The sequence below is a fragment of the Cygnus atratus genome, chromosome 1 (assembly GCF_013377495.2).
Source record: "Cygnus atratus isolate AKBS03 ecotype Queensland, Australia chromosome 1, CAtr_DNAZoo_HiC_assembly, whole genome shotgun sequence".
Classification (NCBI taxonomy): Eukaryota; Metazoa; Chordata; class Aves; order Anseriformes; family Anatidae; genus Cygnus; species Cygnus atratus.
Window position 1 is genome coordinate 206,992,368 of NC_066362.1, and position 22,612 is coordinate 207,014,979.

The 22,612-nt window shown below is 60.4% G+C and overlaps 1 protein-coding gene across 1 annotated transcript in view; it reads left to right on the top strand.

The window, feature by feature from the left end:
- ARHGEF17 (Rho guanine nucleotide exchange factor 17) overlaps positions 1-22,612 on the top strand; it is a 35,830-nt gene that overhangs the window by 6,880 nt on the left and 6,338 nt on the right. The window contains exons 2-14 of the mRNA XM_035570396.1: positions 15,849-15,926; positions 17,950-18,132; positions 18,527-18,643; positions 18,890-18,982; positions 19,221-19,397; positions 19,776-19,826; positions 20,498-20,607; positions 20,799-20,884; positions 21,074-21,192; positions 21,475-21,688; positions 21,781-21,854; positions 21,990-22,183; positions 22,261-22,511. Of these exons, the coding sequence (XP_035426289.1) occupies positions 15,849-15,926; positions 17,950-18,132; positions 18,527-18,643; positions 18,890-18,982; positions 19,221-19,397; positions 19,776-19,826; positions 20,498-20,607; positions 20,799-20,884; positions 21,074-21,192; positions 21,475-21,688; positions 21,781-21,854; positions 21,990-22,183; positions 22,261-22,511 (1,747 nt within the window). The remainder of the gene's footprint in view (positions 1-15,848; positions 15,927-17,949; positions 18,133-18,526; positions 18,644-18,889; positions 18,983-19,220; positions 19,398-19,775; positions 19,827-20,497; positions 20,608-20,798; positions 20,885-21,073; positions 21,193-21,474; positions 21,689-21,780; positions 21,855-21,989; positions 22,184-22,260; positions 22,512-22,612) is intronic.

Below are 22,612 nucleotides of genomic sequence, written 5' to 3' on the forward strand. Positions count from 1 at the left end.
AGCAGCCGTCGGATTAAAGAGGAAAATATTGACTTAAATATAGCACCTCGCAGGATCGGACAAGTCATGGGAACGTGGCCCCGGAGCGGCCCGGCCGCTGCCTTCCCCACCTGCTGCTCCCCACTGGGGACGGGATGGAGGGAGCCAAAAATGCTGATTTCTTCCCCCAAAAGTGGACAGGGAGCAGATTTGGGGCTGGCGGAGGGGGAAGCATGGTGTAAAGGTGGTTGCACTGGGGTTTCGGCGGACTGGGGGGATTGGAGCATCCTTTGGCCTTGTTACACCCTCGGGAACATCCTCGTCCCATGCAGCAGCCACAAATTTGTGCCCCACTGGGGATGGCTCTGTCCCATCGGGGGCTTTTTGCTTTTTTTCTGAGGGCAGGGGCAAGGCGCGAAGGTGGTCCTGGGGAAAAACAAAGCAGGGATTTGCAGCAAAAGGCACAAAAAGTCCTCTTGACCTTGTCCCACCGGTAACGTTTCCTCCCTGGAGTTCGGCACCGGGCACCCGTTTGTCCCCCCTCTCCCTTTCCCCCGCCTCCCTCCTCACCGATCTCCATAGAAACCAGGTTTTGGGCCACGGCTGGGAGTTTTCTCGGGTTTTGGCGTTTCTGGAAATCTATAATTAAACGGCCGGGGTGGGAGGGGGGGGGCGGGTGAATCTCTGCTTTCCTCTCCCCAGAGCCAAGGGCTCGCCCGAATCTTATCCTGGCTCTTTTCCAGGGGAAACTGAGGCACGGGAAGGGCTGACGTGGGGCCGTGCAGCCCCCTGGCATCCCACCCCATGGCTTATAGGATGGAGCCCCGTATTCCCTGCCGGCGAGCCCTAACGAAGCATCCCTAATGAGGAGGCAGCGAGCTTCAGACTATTTTTACCCCCGCAGCCGATATTCCCGTGGCCATGTGGTTTTGGGATGGCGAAGGGAGCTGTATTTTGGGATTGCTGTGGTTGGTTTGTGCCTGCGCCAGCAGGCACGGCCTGTAGGGACACCAGCTTGGGAAGGGTGGCTTGTCACCCTTTGGGGACGTCAGCATAGAGGGACCTGTGGGGTCTGGGGGCTTTGGGGACGTGCATTTTGGGGTTTGGGATGTGCTGACCCAGAGACCAGAGAGCACGTCTGGTGTCAACCCCTCCTCATTGTCCCTTGTCCCCCGTGCACAGCGCAGACCCATCACTCCCACCCTATTTGCACCCCGCCGTTTGCAGCTCACCAGTGCCTGCGCTCCCTGTAATTAAAGCCTGTAATTAATTAGGAAAAGAACTCTGAAGGGTGATGGATGGCTCTTGGGCTGGGTTGCAGCCACCCCTTGTGCCTGACGGATGCGGGGGCCAGGATCCGGCCCCGGAGCGAGAGGGTTAGCGCCGGGCTGGGCCCCGTGCCGGGGGCTGGCCTTGGCCCACAGCCGCGCACCCAAAGGTCAGGCTCCTGGCACGAAGCCCCGATTCTGCAGCGAGGGTGGGAGGCTGGGCCGGGCGGGGGCTCCGCTTCCAGCCCCGCCGAGCAGCCCCCGGCCCCGTGCCGGTGCTGGGGGACACGTGTAGGGAGGCACGGGGACGTCCCCCAGTGCTGGGGGGCAGGGGGATGGGGGCATCCTTGGTGCTGGGGTGCACGGGGGGGGTCTGCTGTGCTGGTTTGCACGTGCAAGGGTCCACGGGGAGGTTTCTGGTCCTGGTTTGCACGTGCAGGTGTGCACAGGGACATCGCTGGTGCTGGGGTGCACACGCACAGGCAGATCTGTAGTGCTGGTGTCCATGTGCAAGGGTGCACGGGGACTTCCCTGGTGCTGGGGTGCACCTGCAGGGGTGCACGGAGACATCCCCCATCCTGCTGCCCACGCGAATCCCCGTACGGAGAAATTCCTGGTGCCGGTGTGCTCGTGTGTCTGTGCAAAGGAAGACTCCTGGTGCTAAGGTGTGTGTGCAAGGGTGCACAAGGACAGCTGCACTGGTTTGCACGGGCCAGGGTGCACAGGGAGGTTCACGGTGCGGGTTTGCACGCGCAGAGGTGCACAGGGAGACACAAGGCTGTACCATGGCCGTGCACGCTCTGCATTTCTGGGCACCCTGCCTGCGTGTGTATACAAAGAGCCGTGCCTGGGCTTTTCCATGCAAAACCGTGTGCAGCCGAAACGTTCTCTGAGCTCCCGTGGCTCCTGGGTGGTTTCCTATGACTGAGGGAGCAGAGAGGTGATGTGCCTGGGCCTCTGCTCATTTTCAAGACCCAACATCTGCCCCCAGCCCCATCCTCCTTGAGCTCCTCATCCTCCCCCAGCTCCTCGTCCTCCTCGAGCCCCACCACCTGCCCAGCACAGCCCCGCCACCATAGGCAGCACCTGGCCAGTCCCAACGGCACTGGTGCAGCGCCAACCTTGGAGTCCAGTCAGGGACTTCTAAATTCAGGTGCAAGAGGAGGTTTCTGGTTCGTTCCCCAGCTCAGTCTGTGGGTGGAGAAAGTGGTGTCATTGCACAAGGTACGACGGAAGGTTCCTTCCTTCCTTCCTTCCTTCCTTCCTTCCTTCCTTCCTTCTTTCCGTCCTTCCACCCCCCCACCTATCCATCTCCATCAATCTCCATCCACCTGTCTCCATCCATGTCATTCATCCATCTGTCCATCTCCATCCATTCATCCATCCATCTCCATCCACTTATCTCCATCTGTACATACATCTCTGTGCATCCATCTCCATTCATCCATCCATCCATCCATCCATCCACCCATCCATCCATCTCCATCCCCATCCACCCATCCATCCGTCCATCCATCTCCACCCATCTCTATCCTTATCCATCCACCCATCCATCCATCCATCCATCCGTATATCTCCATCTCCATTCTTATCCATCCATCCATCCATCCATCCATCTCCATCCATCTCCACCCATCCATCCATTTCCATCCACCAATCCATCCATCTCCACCCATCTCCATCCTTATCCATGCATCCATCCATCCATCCATCCCCATCTACATTATCCATCCATCTCCATCCATCCATCCATCTTCACCCATCTTCATCATTATCCATCTCCATCCATCCATCCATCCATCCATCCATCCATCCCTCCATCCATCCATCCCTACATCCACCCATCCTTCCATCCATTTCTTATCCATCCCTCTCCACCCATCTCCATCCTTATCCATCTCCATCCATCCATCCATCTCCAACTCCTTGTCCACTCATCCATCCATCAATTCACCTCCATCCATCCTTACCCATCCACCCATCTCCATCCATCTCCATCCATCCCCATCCATCTCCATCCATCCATCCATCCATCCCTCCATCCATCCATCCATCCATCCCTCCATCCATCCATCCCTCTCCACCCATCTCCATCCTTATCCATCTCCATCCGTCCATCCATCCATCCACCTCCTCCCATCTCCCCCACCTCCACCCCCCCACCCCACTGCCTCCCTCCATTACCCCTTCCCACCGCCCCCAGCCCCTCCATGCCCCACGGGCATGCTTTGCAAAGCATCCACGCTCCACCTTCCCTGACGGCAGAAGCTGAAGGCACCAAGCCTGGCGTGCAGAGCCAGACCCACAGGAGCTGTGATTTCCACTGTGCTCTTTCCAGGCCAGGACGTGTCCGGAGAAGAACACGGGTCGCTTCCACCCCCGCTCCCCCCAGCCCGGCTCTTTTTAAAGCTCCGATGTTTGGTCCCGGTGGGGCTGTTTCTCCGGGCTCTCTTGGTTTCCATGGTGAGGATGGGTGAGGAATTTCAAAGGGAAAGGCTCCAGTAAATGAACTCTCTCTATAAATAGCGTGTTTGCTTTTGGGTCTTTGGGAACCGCGGCCTGGCCAATCGGAGGAAGAGCGAAAATCAGCATCTGGGTAAAAATATTCCAGCGGCTCGCGCCTCGGTGCTGGAGGAGAGGGCGCAGAGCTGCTCACCTTCGGGGTCCTGCCCAGCCTCCCAGTCCCTGCCTGCACCAGCTACTGGGACCAGTCGCCCCGTGGCTGTGGTCAGGACCAATGCTAACCCCAAGCTGTGTCCCCCCAGAAGTCTTACACCGATACCCATATTCATTTTAAGTTGAATCCCTACAATTTTAGGGCTGGGGGTGCCAATGTGGGCATCACGCTGGGGAGACCGCTCATCCTGCCACATCCCTCAGCCCCTGCAGCCTGGTGCTCGTCCCTTTTTGGGCACAGGGGTGCCTTGATGCCACCGGTCTCCCCACCGGTGACATCCGAGCCACCAGGGAACCCCACAAGGACTTGGTATCAGGGCAGGGATGCGCTGGGGAAGGGACATCCATGGCGCTGCATGGTGGCATCACCCATCAGGTCCCTTCTGGAGGAGCCGTGGGACCAGCAGGAGACTGGCAGCTGGACCAGTGAGGGGACAGCGGTGGGACGGACGGGGGGACAGCCCAGCAGCGTGGCTCAAGCAGGACTGGTTAATATTTCCCTGGCAGGGCCGCGGGGTTGCTATTTGTGACCGCACGTTCCCCGGCCCGCTGGTACTCTCCAAAGAAAACAAGCAGGGAGTTGTTTGCATGGGAAGATTGGCATCTCCCGGCCCGGGATATGGTTTCCTGCTTTTTTTAGCCAGGATAGCAGGAGACTCGCCGGCCTGCCCTGATTTGGCATCCTTCTCCTTGCCTTTTTTTTCCTTTTTTTTTTTTTAACGGGTTTCATCCTGACCCCCCGGCGGCGATCCTGTCGCTATCGGTCGGGGACCGCACGCAGCAGGAGCCGGTGCCGCGCACAGGGGGGACGCGGCGGTGCTTTTCACTCTCGCTTTTCGGTTGCCCCAAAGCCCCGCTGCGATGGGATGTAGATGGCTCAGAGCCTCGGGGACCAGAGACGGGGGCCGCCCCCCGGCTGCCCGCACCCGCCGCAGGTCAGTAGATGCCTCAGCACCCTTATCTCACCCCCCCCCCACCATGATGTGACAATGACATGCCGGGGAAGGCGTCACCTCTCGCCCCGCCGTGACGCGGCGCGTGCTGTGGGCGGTCCCGTGCTCCCCCCCAAATTCCTCCTCCACCACCCCCCCAGCACCATCTCCCCGCCGTGGCCGTGCTGTGCCAGGGGAACCTGTTGTGGTCTGGGGGGCTGAGGGGCTCGGGGTGGCCGCGGGGCGCGGGTGGTGCTGGGGGTGGTGGCAGGAGGGGTTCGGCTGAGGGCTTCTCCTGGTGGCTGTGGGGGCATGGTCAGGGCAGGGGGACATGTGTGAGGCTGGGGTAGGGGCAGGGCAAGGTCTGCTTGGGGCTTCGGGATGTCCATCAGGTCCTGGTGGCTTCTGGGTGCCCATCAGCTCCTTAGTGCCCATCACGTCCTGGTGGCTCTTGGGTGCCCGTCAGCTCCAGGGTGCCCATCAGGTCCCGGTGGCTCCTTGGTACCCATCAGCTTCTGGGTGCCCATCAGCTCCTGGTGGCCCTTGGGTGCCCATCAGCTCCTGGGTGCCCCTGGACTCCTGGTGTCTCTTGGTTCCTGAGTGTCCATCAGCTCCTGGAGACTCTTGGGTACCCATCAGCTCCTGGGTGTCCATGGACACCTGGTGGCTCCTGGGTGTCCATCAGCTCCTGGGTCCCATCAGCTCCTGGTGGCTCCTGGGTGCCTATCAGCTTCTGGTGGCCCTTGGGTGCCCATCAGCTTCTGGGTGCCCATGGACTCCGGGGTGCCTGTTAGCTCCTGGGTGCCCAGCAGCTCTTGGTTACCCACCATCTCCTGGGTGTCTATCAGCTCCCTGGTCGCTGCTGGCTCCTGGTGCCCCTGGTCTGCTAGGTCCCCATGGACTCCTGGATGTCTTTTGGATTTTGGGTGCCCATGGACTCCTGGTGCCCCTTTCCTCCTGGGTGCCTCTTGGTTCTTGGGTGTCCATCAGCTCCTGGGTGCTCCTGGGCAACGCCTGGTGCCCATCAGCTCCTGGGTACCAGGCTGGGACCCTCCTGGGACCCCCAGGTTTCCTCGCACCTTCCTCGCCAGGCACCCTGTCCCATGCCACCATGCACCCAGGCCGTGTTTTACCCACGTGTGCCACCAGGAAGGGACAGGACCAGCACCCAGCGCTGCTCCAGGGGGGTGGCACCGGGGTGAGACGCATCCCATTGCACGGGGCAGAGGAGGATGCTCACGGGGTACCAGGGATGCAGGGTGCTGTGCCGGGGCCCTGCACCAACCCAGGAGCTGAGGCAGGGCTCAGTGATGAATTTTAAGGGGGGGACAACACCGGAGCTGCCCCTTGTCTGGCGGTCGGGGCTGAGGGAGCCCGGCCGGGCGCCGTTCAGGGCCGGAGGCGGCAGGGGGGGGAGCGGAGCCGTGTTGTTGCAGTCTGACCTAAGCATCTGGAAAGCAGCGCTCTTGGGCTCTGGCCTGCGTGACTAAAACTTGAGGCAAAAACCTTCCATATTTGGTGAAAGGCGCTCTAGGGCCCGGCAGCCCTCGCCCCCCGCGGCACGCTTAACCCTCTGGGCGCCCCTCCGGCCCCGGCCGCGCCGAGGGGGCTGGCGTGCAGGGAGTTTTGCGGGGGGCTCGGCATGGTGGGGAGAAATACCGGGGATATAAAAAGGGATGAGCATCGCGGAGTGGCTGGGAGGATGGGATGGGATGGAGCCTGGATTTGGGATGGAGCCTGGATTTGGGGATGGAGCAGTGGTCCCGGTGTGGGTATGGCACAGGAGGATGCCCCGGGATGCGCCGAGTTTTGGAGAGGGGCAGGAGAACCCCTCGCGTCCCTTCCCAGCGAGGCAGGCCCTGATTTCAATTAAAACCACGTGGGAAAAGCCCTGCTGCCCCGCCGCGTGTTTGCCTGATGAGTTTTTGTTCCTTCGGGAAATGAGCCTCCCTCCTTCTCCCCGGCCCCATCCCGGCTCACCGGGGTGGCGTGGGGTGCTCAGCGCCCTTCCTCACATCCCGGCAAAATTGCTCCATCTCCTTTTTTTTTTATTATTTTATTTTTTAAATTCTGGCTTTTTCTCACACTTAAAAAGAAAAGTGACAGCCGGGCCATGTCCTCCTGGGATGAATCACCGTAGCCCAGCAGTCAAAGAAGGGAAAGAGCAGCTAAGCCAGCCCCTCCGGCCTCCCTCATTAATGCGAGCTCCTTCCCCGCGATTTATGGCCGGGGATCACATGGGCCTTGCCGGGAAAGCGGTGCTTTTTCCGCCTACCCACCAACAACTGCAATCCCTTCTTTCTGGTAAAGGGGACGCCGAGCCTGGGCACGAGCCTCCTGGAGGGCTGCAGGACTTGGGAGGCGAAGGGAAGAGCCGCGTGGTTGGAGCTGAGCTGGGAAAAGAAAAAGCGGTGGAGATTTTTAACCAGGGCTCTGCCTGGGAAAAGGGGACAGGATGCGGGCTCGGGCTGCTCAGTGGGATTTCAGCAGCTGACCTTGCAGCACATCCATTTGCTGGTGAAGGGGCCGAAGCCACGCTGCTCCTCCTCCTCCTCTCCTCCTCCTCCTCCTCCTCCTCCTCCTCCTCCTCCTCTTCCTCCTCCTCCTCCTCCTCCTCCTCCTCCCGGCCCCGCTGCCGGCCGTGGAGCATCTCCACACAAAAAAGCACCGCTCCCGGGAGCCTGGGAAAAACCACGGCCGAGAGGCAAAAGCAAACATCTCCAGCCCGAGGGCCTGCGAATAAACACGGGGGTATTATTAGTAACCGAGGCTGAGCCGAATCGGGGCTCCTGATTTATGCTCCCGTTTCCTTTCAAGAAGTTTTGCTCCGCAAAAGCGCCTGGGATGTTTCTTACCCGTGGGAGAAAGGCAAGTGGCCGCCTGGGGAGCGAAGGCAGCCCCCAGATGGAGAGTAGGGCCGTGTATGATGCTGGCCACCACCTTCCTGCCCCAATTCTGCGGCTTTTCGGAGCAAAACATGCGGCCCCTCGTGCTCCCCGGGAAGCCCCATGCCGCTGCCCCGTTGCTGCCTCCGGGAAACCCCATCCCGAGGAGAAGGGCCAGCGGAGGGCTGGGCTGGTTGCAGGGCTCGCCTCGAAGGCTCCACAAAGCCCAATGAAACTTTCTGGTTCCGGGCATCCCAAGAGGAGGTAACGGGATTTTTCCGAGCGCTTTTCCTGCCAGAAACGGGGCGATGGAGGAAATACGGAATCGGACCTAATGGCAGCATCTTGAGCTATTTAGGTTTTCACGTCAGCCACATCACTGCAAACCGCCGGCCCCATAAACGGCTCATTTAATTAACCTCAAACTTTCCTCCAGAAAAATAAAACCAAAAAAACCCTCCTCTGGCCTTCGGGTTAGCCTGAGAAACTGCCGGCGGAGAGGAGCGCTTGGCGGAGAAGGCAGCGAGGGGTCGGGATCCAGCTGGGGACAGAAACAGCTTCATTATTCAAAAATTAGGACTGGGTGGTTGAAATCCCTTGATGGAACCAAACTTGGGGCCTGGAGGTGCAGATTTGGGGTTGTTTTGCTGGCACGGGGGCTGCCAGCGTGCATCAAGTGCCTTTGGGCCCCTCGGAGCTGCGCGAGCAAGCTGAGCGTGCCGGGGAGATGCCCTTTGGTGCAGGGCTCTGAGTTGGCTGCAAGCACGTTTCTGAACCTCTTTTATTTTATTTTTTTCAATGCTTTTGGGGGAAATAAAGCGTTAATAAAGCTCTGCAGGTGGAGGTTTGGGGTGCTCCCCGGGGCAGGGGACTGTCCCCAAAGCCGGTTGCTCTCGCTGTGTCCCAGCTCCCTCTAGTGGGACCCACCCCGGGCAGAGCAGAGGTGCAGGATTCCCAGTTCCCACCAGTTCCTTGCAAACTGGGACTCTCGAGGCGGGGAGGCACCGAGATTTGCGCGGCTTGCTTTTGGGTCGCTTTGCTCCGGTTTTGCTTTTCTTTCGAGAGTTCCCGGTTTATTTGCGGAGCTGAGGACAGGCTGTAAGCGGGGAGAGGCACCTCGCGCCTCTTCCATTTCTTTTTAATTCTGGCACATCTCGCGGGGGTGGCAAGAATATCGCCTCTCTTGACGCAGGGCTCCCTCCTCTTCAGCACGGCTTTGGAAGCCCTGAGCAACAAACCCCGCTCCCGAAACGGTCTGAAACCCTCCGTTTTTACCCAAAGCAGGACATTTTGCCCCAAGATGAGGCTTGCAGGACCTGCAGGGTCCCCACGCGGGGTGCAAAGGCAGCTGTTTTCGCCTCCCAGCTGGCTGGTGACACCCGCCCGGGAGCTTAATTCTTGGTGATTAACCCCCAGCCTCCACCCTCCCCTCCCTAATTAATATTTGATTGCATTTGAAATAAAACAGGCCGTGGTTACACGCAGGCTGGTGAACCTGTGAGCACCGGCTGCAATGTGCCGAGGCCGCAGGGTTTGTTGCTGCTGGTGGTGCCTGGCCCCGTGGTTTTACCAATTTCTGGAAAATTGGATGGTTTGGGGTTGATTTAGAGCTCGGAGGTCGGCTGCTGATGGGGACGTTGTCGTTGTTGGCCAGGGTTGTGCTGTTCCATGAGGATTTCTCCCGTGCCAAAAGGCGCCTTGGCCGCTGGGCTTGGCAGAGGGATGCGGGGTGGCGTTAGCAGGGATGTGCCAAGCTGGAACAGGCAGCCCCATAGGTCCGAGACCCCATAGACCCCCTATGGCCCCACTGTGCCCCCCCAAAGCTGCTGTCAGAGCATTAAAAAATGAAGCAGAGCAGCCTCGGGGAGCTCCTGAGCTTCAGCAGGAGGCAAAGCAGGGGGGAGCCGGCTTCCTGCAGGCAGAGGGAAGAGCTGGGGGGATGCCAGCGGCCTTGCCCAGGAGGATTTGGGGCTTTTGGGGCTGGGCAGGAGACACCTGGGGGAAGGAGGGCTCGAGCGGATCGAACGCGCCGGGCTCCGAAAAAAAAAAGCTCACCCGAGAGGAAGTCTCAAGGTGTTTACAAAGAAGCCGCTCTAAAAATAGCCGGCTCAGATTTTAGACGTCCCTAAAAATAGGCCGCGCTGCTCGAGTGGCCAAACACTCCCAGGAATTTCCTGTGGGCTGCGGGCCGCGCGCAGGGGGGTCCGGGCTGGGCAGCCGGCGGGGACGGCCGGGCTGAGCTTCGGCTTTCCCTTCCCAGCTGACAGTGAGCAGGATGCGACCCCACACCTCCCCTGGTCCCTCGCTGGGCACGGGGCTGAGCCCTTCTCCTCCTATCCTCCCTCCTCCGTAACGTCCCGGGAGGTTTTCAACCAGCCGTGGCAGCTCAACCCCAATAGTAGACAGCGGAGAATCCACTCCCGTGGGAGGACGCGGCCTGCGATGAAGGGGTTGAACAAACCGGGGGGGGGTCTTGGGGCGGTAGGGAGGTGGGGACGCGATGCTGGCTGGGGCCGCTGGGAGGGCTCGAGGGCTTTGCTGCAGGAGGAGCACGCAGCCCCCGCGGGACGGGAGCGCAGCGCATGTGGGCATGGGGCTGCAGCCGCGAGGGGTCGGGGATCGCTGCTGAAATGGGTCTGGGTTTGCAACCTGATGGGTTTGGGGTTGGAATGCCAGTGGGGCCGGGATTGCAAGCCCAATGGGGCCGGGATTGCAATTCGAATGGGTCCTGGATTGCAAATGAAATGGGTCCAGGACTGCAACCTAAACAGATCTGGGATTGCAACCCAGCCCAGTCCAAGACTGCAACCCCAATGGGTCCTGGATTGCAACCCCAGTGGATCTGGGATTACAACCTGAGTTGTTCTGAGATGGCAACCCCAGTGAGTCCAGGACTGCAGCCTCAGTGGGTCTGGGATTACTACCCAGATGAGTCCAAGACTTCGAGCCCAGTGGGTCTAGGATTGCAACCCTAATGGATCCTGGATTGCAACCTCAGTGGGTCTGGGATTGCAAATGAAATGGGTCCAGGACTGCAACCTAAATGGATCTGGGATTGTAACCCAGCCGAGTCCAAGACTGAAACCCCAGTGGGTCCAGGCTTGCAACCCCAGTGGATCTGGGATTGCAGCCTGAGTTGTTCTGAGATTGCAACCCCAGTGAGTCCAGGATTGCAGCCTCAGTGGGTCTGGGATTGCAACCCAGATGAGTCCAAAACTGCAACCCCAGTGGGTCCAGGCTTGCAACTCCAATGGGTCCGGGATTGCAAACCCATTGGGGTCTGGGATTGCAACCCCAGTGGGTCTGAGATTGCAAACGAAATGGGTCTGAGGTTGCAACTGAAAAGGGTCCAGGACTGTAACCCAAATGGATCTGGGATTGCAACCCAGATGAGTCCAAGACTGCAACCCCAATGGGTCCAGGATTGCAAACCCATTGGTCTGGGATTGCACCCTCAATGCATCTGGGATTGCAGCCCCACTGGGCCTGAGATTGCAAACGAAATAGGTCCAGGACTGTAACCTAAATGGATTGGGGTTTGCAACCCAGATGAGCCCAAGACTGCAACCCCAGTGGGTCTGGGTTTGCAGCCCCAATGGGTCTGGGATTACAGCCTCAGTGGGTCTGGGATTGCAAACCCTAGTGGGTCCAGGATTGCAACCCTAGCGGGTCCAAGAGTGCCACCCCAATTGGTCTGAGTTTGCGACCCCACTGGGTCTGGGATTGCAAACTCAATGGATCTGGGATTGCAATCCAGATGAGTCCAAGACTACAACTCCATTGGGTCCAGGATTACAACCTCAATAGATCTGGGATTGCAACCCCAGTGGGTCTGGGATTGCATCCCCAATGAATTCTGGATTGCAACCCCAATTGGTCTGGAATTGAAAATGAAACGGTTATGAGATAGCAACTGAAATGGGTCCAGGACTGTAACCTAAATGGATCAGGGTTTGAAATCCAGATGAGTCCAAGACTGCAACCCCAGTGAGTCGGGGATTGCAACCCCAATGGGCCTGAGATTGCAACCGAAATGGGTCTGGGATTGCAACTGAAATGGGTCTGGAGTTGTAAGCTCAATGGATCCAGGTTGGATGGGGCTTTGAGCAACCTGATCTAGTGGGAGGTGTCCCTGCCCATGGCAGGAGGGTTGGAACAGGGTGATCTTTAAGCTCCCTTCCACCCCAAACCATTCTGTGATTCTATGATTCAGTGATCTGGGATTGCAACCCAGGTGGGTCTGAGATTGCAACCAAAATGGGCCCAATACTGCAACTCAAACTGGTCCGTTGCTGCAACCCAGATGAGTCCAAGGTTGCAACCCCAGTGGGTCTGGGATTGCAATCCATTTGGGTCCAGGATTATAATCCAGACGGGTCTGGGATTGCATCTAAATTGGGTCTGCGATCGCAGTCCATTTGGGTTCAGGATTGCAGTAGAAATGGGTCCAAGACTGCAGCTGAAATGGGTCCAAGATTGCAATCCCAATAGGTCCAGGATTGCAACCCCAGTGGGTCTGGGATTGGAAATGAAATGGGTCCGGGATTACAACCCAAATGGATCCAGGGTTTCAACCAAAATAGATCTGGGTTTGCAACCCAAATGGGTCCAGGGTTTTAACTGGAATAGGTCTGGGATTGCAACCCAGAGGGGTCCAGGACTGTAATCCCAATGTGTCTGGGGTTACAACAGGAATGGGTCCTGGTTTGCAACCGAGGTGGCCCCAGACTGGCCCTGATTGCACCCGAAATGAGCCAACGGCGAGAGCTGGGTGCTGCAGAAGCGGCCACAGGAGCTGCCTTGCGCGTAGCCTCATTACCCCGAACGCGATTAATTAGCCCCGGCCACCCGAGGGCTGGCACGCATCCTGCCACGCACCCATCCTGGTTCCCCCCCGGTCCCCTCCGTGCTATGGGATGCTCGTCTTGCTCGGCGCCGAGAGGAAATTTACTGTCTGCAGCAGTAGGGCGCAGCCCTGCTGCACGCCGTTGCCGTGGGAACGGGCAAGCGGCTAATTAGATTTAATTAACGAAGCAGGAGGGGAGCGCACTGCAAGCGGATGCAGGGATGCTGCATCGCCTGGCGAGCGGGGCTGCGGGTGCTACAGGGTGTTGTGGGGTTTTTTTTTTGGGGGGGGGGGGGCGGGGGGAAGAAAATGGGTCCTGCAATTGGGGCTGCGCTTGGGGAGTGGGACCCAGCACCCCAAATCCTGCTTGGAAATAAAGGATGGAGACCCCATAATGCAGCAAAGGGGGGGTTCCAAACCCCAAAACCAACCCCACCACCCCCCCAAACACCACGAAAACCCCAATCCCCTTCCGACGAAGCCCAGCATCCCCCCCTTTTTCCCACCCACCCACCCCCCCCGGAGCAGGATGCGGCCCCGGCGTGCGCCAGTGGGCACGGCCGCGCCGCCAGGCTCAGCCCCCGTCTCCCAGCCCCGCTCCCCGCTGCTGCCGGTGCCTCGGCGCCACCCGGGGCCGGGGACCACGCGTGCCACCGCCACGCGCCCCCGGACGCACGCACGCACGCGCCGCCCGCCGCCTGCAGCCTCTCCACGGGAGGGATTCATTTTTTTATTATTATTATTATTTTATTTATTTTTTTAATACCCGTACGGAATTGCCTCGCTATAAATAGACCCCTCTATTTTATTTTATTCCCCTCCGCGCTGCAGCGCTCGGGCTTTTCATTGTCATCATTATTATTATTTTTGAAGGGGGGGAGGCGTTCTGGGGGGGGGGTAGAGCCAGTTTTTTTTTTTTTTTTTTTTTTTTTTTTTGCCTTCCCCTTGGGCCGCGAGGGACGGACCGACCCCGGGACCCGCATGCTGCAGATGGTGAGGACTCTGGCGCAGTTCACCATCGCGCTGGAGGACATGCGAGACATCGGGGACGGCATCGACGCGGCCTTCGCCGCCGCCTCCGGGCTCGGCGGGGCCGCTGAGGAGCTGCCGGAGAAGGGCCGCGGGGGCCCCGAGGTGATGCCAACAAAAGGAGGGACCCCCCCCCCCCCGGCACGGGGATGGGTTTGGGGACGGGGATGGGGGTCCCTGGGGGATGCTGGAGGGGTTTTGGGGGTCTGGGGGGCCCGGCTGCGTCATGGCGGGACATGTGCGTGGGGAGAAAGCCGCCGGGGCTGGACCACCATCGCCGTGGCAACCGTGCCTCCATCCTCATCCCGCCGCCCCCGCTTTTGGGGGGGCTCCCACCCGAAAAGCTGGAGGGGGCAATAGGGGATGGATCCATGCATCCCCCCCTACACACACCCATGTATGTGTGATGTATGTGCGGATGGGGGGGGGGGGGGTTGCGGTGCTGGGGAGGTGCCCCCAAATCCCTTGGCAGCGGTGCTGAGGTCCCCAGGGTGCTGAGCAGCTCGCATCGCTCCGGGGGATGCAGGATGAGGCCGGGGTTTTGGGATCGGAGCAGGAGCAGGTGGAGGGCAAAGCCCCAAGGGGCGCATCCTGCCTGGTCCTGCAGGATGGGGCCTTTACACCCAGCTCCTGCTCATCCCAGCGGGAATTTCCCCCGGGATAACAACCATAACAGATGGAAAAATCCCCTTTGGGATGGCTGGGGCTCATCCCCCAGCCAAAAAATCCCCCAAGCCAAAGCCCATGGTGCTGTGCTGAGCCTGTTCAGTTCGCCGATCCGGCAGGAAAAACGTCCCAGAGCATCGCCGCGAGCTGCCACGGGGGAAACTGAGGCAGGGAAGGGGGGGCAAGCACCCTGCTCTGCCCGTCCCAGGGGAGGATTGGGCCCATCGCTGAACTATTTGGCCCTAAATAATGTTTTCCTTTATTGCTTGGTGGAGATGACGACCCCAGCCTGGAGCGCGGGTGGGGAAACTGAGGCACGGCTCCGTCCTCGGGAGATGGGTGGCTGGGGGGGGAGGATCGGCGCCTGGGGAGGATGCCCTGGAAATTTGGGGTGCGCATGTCCCTGTAGGGAACAGGGAACGGGCATCAGCTGTGGGGCTGGGGTGCAGTTTGGGGCTGTGGGGTGCAGTTTGGGGCTGAGAGAGGGGAAATAAATCCCCACTTAAATCCCTCCAGTTTTGGGGGTGCACAGCTGAGCTCCAGGGGAGGCACTGCAGAGGGCTGGGACATCTCCGCTGGCAGGGTTTTTGGGGGTCCCTGCCCCCATGGGCTTTGGGGTGTCTCCATTAACACCCCAAAGGTTTTGTTAATGTTTAGGACCCTTTGAGCGTCTCTGAGCCCAGATCCGTTGGAGCATCTCCGCACCTAGGGTCTTTGGAGCATCTCAGCACCCAAAACTTTTGGGGTGCAGGGAATTTGGAGCATGTTTGGACCCAAATCTTTTGGGGCATCTCACCCCAAAGCCCTTGGGATGTGTTTACTTCGAAAACTTTTGGGGTTTCTCTGCACCAAGGGTCCTTGGAACATCTCAGCACCAAAACCTTTGGGGTGTCTCTGCACGAAGGGTCCTTGGAGCACCCCAGTACCTAAAAATTTTGGGTTTTCTCACAGGCAGGGTCCTTGGACCATCTCTAAACCCCAAAATTTTGGTGGGTAGGGCCTTTGGACCATCTCTGCACCCAAAGCTTTTGGGGCATCACCCACTGGGGGCCGTTGGACCATCTTGCGCCGAGGCTGAGCTACAGCCTGGGCTGCGCTCGGGGACACCCCCCATGGGTTCTGCGTGCTGGGGGGGTGTCTCTGAGCCCCGCAGCTGCCCAGACCCCCACCCCCTGCCCTCCCTGAGCCCCCTCCTTGGGGCACAGGGCGTCGGGGCCGGCCGGGAGCAGCGCGGGTGCCCGGGGGCCGTAAGGAATTCGCGGCGCGGGGCCGCGCCGAGCGCAGGGAGAAGGAGGCCGCCGGCACCGACCCATGTAGGGCTGTGAGAGCTCCTGACGCGGGCGCGGAGGAAACCAGGCGTCTGTGAGCTCGGTGTCATGTACTTCCTAATCCTCCTGGATTCCTCCATCGGGGTGGAGAGGGAGCTGGACGAGCGCCGGGCTCCCGCGGCGCACAGCCCCCCTGCGCCGCCACCGGAGGGGACGTCTCGGTGCCCCGAGGCAGCAGCCGGGTCCCCCCGGCCCCTTGGATCGCCCCGATTTCATTTGGCTTCTCTCTGCCCGCGCAGGACATGAGGAAGCACGTCATCATGACGCTGCTGGACACGGAGCAGTCCTACGTGGAGTCCTTGCGCACCTTGATGCAGGTGAGGGGGCGCGGCAGGGGCGCGAGCGGGTGACACGCGGTGGCCCGGCACCACCTCGATGGGGCGCACGGCGGGGCCACCACCCCGCTGGGGATGTCCAGAGGTGTCACAGCGGGGTTGTCCCTTCCTTGTGACCGTCCCTGGGACCTGAATTTGGAGTCCTGGTGTTGTGTCAGCAGGGGGACAGGGAGGGGACCGGTGGCAGAGTTGGGGACAGTGGGATCGGTGGTGGGAGCAGTATGGAAAGCAGCACTGCTGAGGATAGGGTGTGGGGTCACCTCTGCCCCCAAATCAACCCTATAACTGTTCTGGATCAGCTGTCACCTAGGGGGTGTCGTGTCCCTGAGCTTGTTCCCATGCTCGCTCCCCAAAAACCACTTCCTTGCACCTCCTGGGCCACCACCGTTGTCCATCCCGCGCCGGGGGTCTCCAAACCCCCATCCCTGTCACCCCCCTCATTTTCTGCTCTGCTCCAGCTCCCACAGCCATGGGCCAAGGACTTTTTTAGGTCCCTTTTTTTTTTACTGAGCTAATTTCAACCCCTGAGCATCATCCCAACATCTGGCTTGGGTTTTCCAAGAAGTCCCCATCCAGATGTGCCCTGCCAGATGGTGCGCAGGAGGAGAGGACCCTTCAAGGCTGCTCCTCATGCAGAAATATATCTTGGAGGGGTGAGAGGAGCCTGGTCTGGGTCTTATTTTGGGGGAACTATGCACAGGTCATGGCCAGAAGGTGTCTGTGCTGGTCTCAGCATGGCCAGAGGCTGTCCCCTGTGCTCCTGTCCCCCTCCGAGGTGGCAGAGCAGCCTGGTGGGGGAGGACATGCAGGAGGCACCCAATGGATGTGGGTGGGAGCCGTGGGGTGCCGGTGGCTGAGCTCTCACCCATGGGACACATCTAGGGAACCTGGGTTTCTGGTGAGATCACAGGCATCCAGATGTCCCCAGCTTTCCAGTCCCAACCAGGACGAGGTGTTTGGATCCTGGCGTGCGCTGGTGGCGTGTAGCATCATGGCCACCAGGCACCAGGACCCCCTGGAGCAGCATCTCCCAGCCAACCCCTTTGGTGGGAACTGTCTCCGTGCTCTTCTCTCCATCTGGTCCCCACTCGCCCAGTTTCATGCCGGGTGGGATGCAGGGACCAAACCTGGCCCAGCCCAGCTCCCTCTGGAGGTGTTGGCCCTGTTGGGTTTGGAGCTTTGGGCAGGATCCGACCCTTCTAACTGGTGTCTCTGTGAGATGTCCACCATCAGCCTGGGGAACCTCATCCTTGGTGGGGATTCCTCCCTCGTTGGCTCGGACGGGGACACCTGAAGCAGCACGGAGTGGGTCCTGGCCTCGCTGCTCAGCTCCGTGGTCATCCCCGTGTCCTGGAGGGCACCAGCACCCCACACCGTGTGTCTGCAGGGCTTGAGAAAGTGGAACCACTTGGAAAGTCGTTTCATAGAGCCCTGCTGCCCCCAAGCATTGCTCGTTGGCCATTGCCAAGAGAGGTTCGTGGGCGATGTGATGGTCCAGAGCTTGACCCAGCACATCCACCCTGCTGGTTCAGCCCCTCCTGGTCCCAAACACCCTAAATCCCACCAAGAACCAGCAGATTTGGTTGTTCTGCCCCGATTTCCCATCTGCGTAATGTAGAGGGGACCAAAATTCATGACGGCAAAGGTTTGGAGGCCGTTGAGGCCATGGCTGGGGGACAGAGGACACAGTGCTTTGGAGGTTCCTCGTCCAAACCCGCTCTTCTCCCCACACTGAAATGGGGATGTGATGGGTGGGATGGGGCCCAGGAGAAGTGGGGTGCCCAAACTGCTGGTCTGATCCCTCTGACAGGCCCCCAGGTGCCCAAAGTCATGCAGGACCCAGGGCTGATGCCTCCTCCAGCATCCCAAGCCTTGGCTGGGCTCCCCAGGGACCCCACTGCTGCAGGATGCTGCAGTTCCTGGTACTTAAATGGGTTGAACAATTAATCTTGGGGAGGTGGAAACAAAAATCTGTCGGGTGCCCCAGCGCGACGCTTCCCCGCAGGGTTACATGAAGCCGCTGAAGCAGCCGGAGAACTCGCTGCTGTGCGACCCGTCCCTGGTGGACGAGATCTTCGACCAGATCCCCGAGCTGCTGGAGCACCACGAGCAGTTCCTGGAGCAGATCCACGACTGCGTGCAGAACTGGCACGAGAAGCAGAAAGTGGGCGACCTCCTGGTGCAGTCGGTAGGGCCCAACCCCATCCCATCGCGGGGGTGGCGACGATAAGGGTCCATCCCAAAGCTCCCCCGTGCCCAGGCTTTGCTTTCGGCAGGGAAAAGCTGGGAGCAGGGAGCAGGGGGATGACGAAAGGACGGGCAAACCACGTCGGGGATGGGGAGAGACGATCTCCAGGCCCTCGGTCTGCTTTAGCTTAACGGGGGCTCTGCAGCTCGGCGTTTCTGCGTCGAGCAGAAATGTCAGGGCTGAGGCATCGAGGCGGGGAGCTGAGCCTGGGCAGATCCCAGACGGGTGCCGTTAACCCTTGGGACAACTCCTCCGGCCCCAAATGTGCCTGGAGGTGTGGGGGGATCCCGTGTCGAGCCCCTTTTTTTGCCTCTTTTCCCCCCCCCCCCCCAAGTTCTCCAAGGACGTGCTGGTGAACATCTACTCTGCCTACATTGATAATTTCCTCAATGCCAAGGACGCCGTCAGGATCGCCAAGGAGGCACGGCCAGCGTTCATCAAATTCCTGGAGGTGGGTGTGGGGCCACTGGTGGAGCAGAGTCAGGGTTAATGGGAGTAAACTGTCTATGGCCAAACTGGGATTTTTCCACTCTTTTTTGTTATGGGGAGCATGGTCTGGGATGAGCCAGCATCACTCCGGATGGTGACAAAAGGAGTCCCCAAGACCACAAAGTGTTGTTGCTCCAGGTCCAAGGCTGGTGTCACAGCGTGTGTCCCACCTAACGGGCCCGTCCTTGTCCCCACCGATGTTTTTCAGCAAAGCATGCGGGAGAACAAGGAGAAGCAGGCTCTGTCTGACCTGATGATCAAGCCCGTGCAGAGGATCCCGCGGTACGAGCTGCTGGTGAAGGTAGGAGGAGCGGCGCCGGGACGGGGTCCGTGCCATCCTGGGAGCGGGTGAGACCATGGCTCATCCCCCCCTCCTCGTAAGGGCAGCTTTTAGGGCCATCCCGTCCCTCCCAGCCCTTTCTTCCTCCCTTGACATGAAGTCCACAGCTCGGTGTGCCCCCACAGCCACCATGGCTGGATGGGGGCTCAGCAAGGGGGGGTGGCATCGTGGTGACATCCCGGCGGTGTCCCCACATCAGGACCTGCTGAAGCACACCCCAGAGGACCACCCCGACCACCCCTTCCTCATCGACGCCCAGCGCAACATCAAGCAGGTGGCTGAGAGGATCAACAAGGGGATGAAGAGCGCCGAGGAGGTGGAGAGGAACGCCCGCATCGTGCAAGAGATCGAGTCCCACATAGAAGGGATGGAGGACGTACGGACCGGGGGGCTTGGCGTGGGGTCCTGGGTGGCCATGGGCAAGGGTGACAGGGGTGCCAGCTGCAGGGGAGTGGGGACACCCAGCCTGGCCGAGCCTTTCTGCAGCCCTGCTGCACCCAAGGGTGCAGCACCCACACCAGAGCCGCGCCCAGCACCAAACGCCAATGGGGTGGGTCTTTTCTTTTGCCCCAAACTGAGCCATTTTTGCTGTTTCTGGGTTGAACTAGGTTGGGCCACTTGTTTTCTCGTCCAGGTCCTGCTTTCCTCATCCTGCTTTGCCGGGAGGTTTGGGAAGGGGACAGGGTGACAGCTCGGTACCAGGGGGGTGCAGGGGCAGGGACGAAGCCACTCATGAGCCTCCTCGTCCCCACAGCTCCAGGCCCCGCTCCGCAGGTTCCTGCGCCAGGAGATGGTGGTGGAAGTGGTAAGAGCGAGGTGACCCCGTGTCCCTTGTCCCCACGTTGTGACCGCCTGGGCAGCACCGTGGTGCTAAGCACGAAATGGAGCAGTGGGTGGCTGGGATCATGGGTCACAGTGGGGCTGAATGCCCATGGGGAGCCACAGAGGGATGGGCGGATGGATGGATGGATGGATGGATGGATGGATGGATGGATGGGGATGGATGGGTGGATGGATGGGGAGGGAGGGATGGAGGGAGGGAGTGGTGGGTGGGTGGATGGGTATGGATGGATGGAGATGGATGGATGGGTAGATGGATGGATGGGTAGATGGATGGGTGGGTAGATGGATGGGTGGAGAGATGGAGGAATGGAGGGAGGGAGGGAGGGATGGATGGATGGAGGAAAGGATGGACGATGGATGACAGATGATGGACGCACACATGGATGGAGGGAGGTATGGAAGGAGATGACATAAAATTCCCCAAGGGCATGGGGAAAAATGAGAGGGGCTTGGGAGCCAGGAGGAGACAGGGAGAGCCCTCAGCAGCCTGGGGTCAGGGATGGACAGAGGGGCTGAAGATGAGAACCCCAGAGGTCCTGGCATGCCATGGGCTCCCTTGAGCACCACTTGGGGAAACTGAGGCAGGGGTGGGTGCCATCAGCATTCACCCTCGTGTCTTCTACGCCCCTGCAGAAGGCGGTGGGTGGGAAGAAGGACCGCTCGCTCTTCCTCTTCACGGACCTGCTGGTGTGCACCACGCTGAAGCGCAAGTCGGGCTCCCTCCGCCGCAGCTCCATGAGCCTGTGAGTGCCGCCAGGCGCGGGGGACAACCCGGCGCCCCGTGGCCAGGGGCATCCAGCCGGGTTCCTCTCCCATCGCAGCTCTCAGGGGTTATCCCACCTCCTCGGGGTGTCCCTGGCGGGCTGGGATGGTTTTAGGGCCCTGGGGACAGTGCCCGGGTGCAGGCGAGGCTCAGCCAGCCCCTGCCCTACAGGTACACGGCAGCCAGCGTCATCGACACTGCAAGCAAGTACAAGCTGCTCTGGAAGCTGCCGCTGGAGGATGTGGACATCGTCAAAGGTCTGTCGCTGCCTGCTGTTGTCCCCACACCCCAAAACCCGTTGCTCACCCCCAGCTGAGGGTGACAGGCTCAAAGGATCCCATAGATGGAGGTGGCAGCACTCTGGCTAAAAGCGTTTGGGGACAGGGCTCCTCTGTGGGGTGCTGGGGAGGAAGGGGTTAATGCCATGTGGCTATGTCCCCACGCAGGTGCCTCGCAAGCCACCAACAGGGAGAGCATCCAGAAGAGCATCAGCCGCCTGGACGAGGACCTCAGCACGCTGGGCCAAGTCAGCAAGCTGTCGGAGACCCTCAGCTTCCCCCACCAGGTACGGGGACAGTGCCCCAGTGGTGGTGTCCCCCGTGGGACCCGCTGGGACGTCCCCTGGGAGGGCTGTTGGCCGTGGTCAAAGGACCTTGGGAGGGCTGTTGGCCGTGGTCAAAGGACCTTGGGAGGGCTGGTGGCCGTGGTCAATGGACTTTGGGAGGGCTGGTGGCTGTGGTCAAAGGACCCGGCTGCCACCAGCCCTGCAGAGGATGCTCGGGATGCAACATGGGCGCATGGCTGGGGTGGCCCCGCTGGACCTTGACACCGTTGTCCCCCTGCCCAGAGCCTGGACGACGTGATCAAGGACCTGATGGCTGCCATCCACCGGGAGCTGGCGGAGAAGCAGTCCCTGTCCTTCAGCATGGCCTTCCCCCCCAACAAAGTGGAGCTCAGCGCTGCCAAGGCCGACGGCACCGAGTCCTTCATCTTCGAGTTCCCTAACCCCGACGCACGGCTCGGCTTCGAGCAAGCCTTCGAAGATGCCAAGAAGAAGCTGGGTAATGCCGGGACACGGGACGGAACGCCCAGATGGGCTCAGCACCACGCCCGGTGCTGGCAGAACCACCTCCTTCTCACCCTATTTTCCCAGCTTCCAGCAAAAACTGTCTGGACCCGGAGTTCCTCAAGGCCATCCCCATCATGAAGACGCGGAGTGGGATGCAGGTTGGTCCAGCTGCCGCTCCCAGACCCCCAGGAGGGTTTATTTAAGCATCCCTCTTGACCATCGGGATGCCAGCGCACCGCCGCCTTGCTGCTGCCTTCCCAAGTGACCTCTCCTTGTCTTTTGCCCCCTTCCAGTTTTCTTGTGCTTCTCCCAGCCACAGCAGCCCAGAGAACGCCCACGAGGTGTGGGTGTGCAACAGCGACGGCTACGTGGGGCAGGTCTGCCTGCTCAGCATCCGCAAGGAGCCCACCGTCGAGGCGTGCATCGCTGTCTGCTCGGCCAGGATCCTCTGCATCGCTTCCGTGCCCGGCCTCAAGCGGGCGTACAGGTATGGCAATGGCACCGCGCGGCCGGCGCCGGCGTCACCGCGTCCCGGTGCTGGAGCTGCGGCTGTCCCCGCGGCAGGGAGCGCGCCGAGCCGCTGGCCAGCCCGTCCTCGGAGCCGGCGCCGGCGCAGCTGGAGGACGCGGGGCCACAGCAGTGCCTGCACATCTCCATTTCGGGCTCGTCGCTGGAGCTCTCCGAGCCCGTCGACAGTGCCCACAGGGAGCTGGTGCCCTTCGACAGCGACGACACGGACGACGAGTCCTCGCCCAGCCCCTCGGGCACGCTGCAGAGCCAGGCCAGCCACTCCACCATCTCCTCCAGCTTTGGCAGTGAGTCGCCCCTGCGGGCCCCTAATTAGGGAAAAGCCGTTGTTTTGCCCCAAAACGATGGGCAGCGTTGATTGCCCCAGCAGTCGGTCCCCACTCTGCCT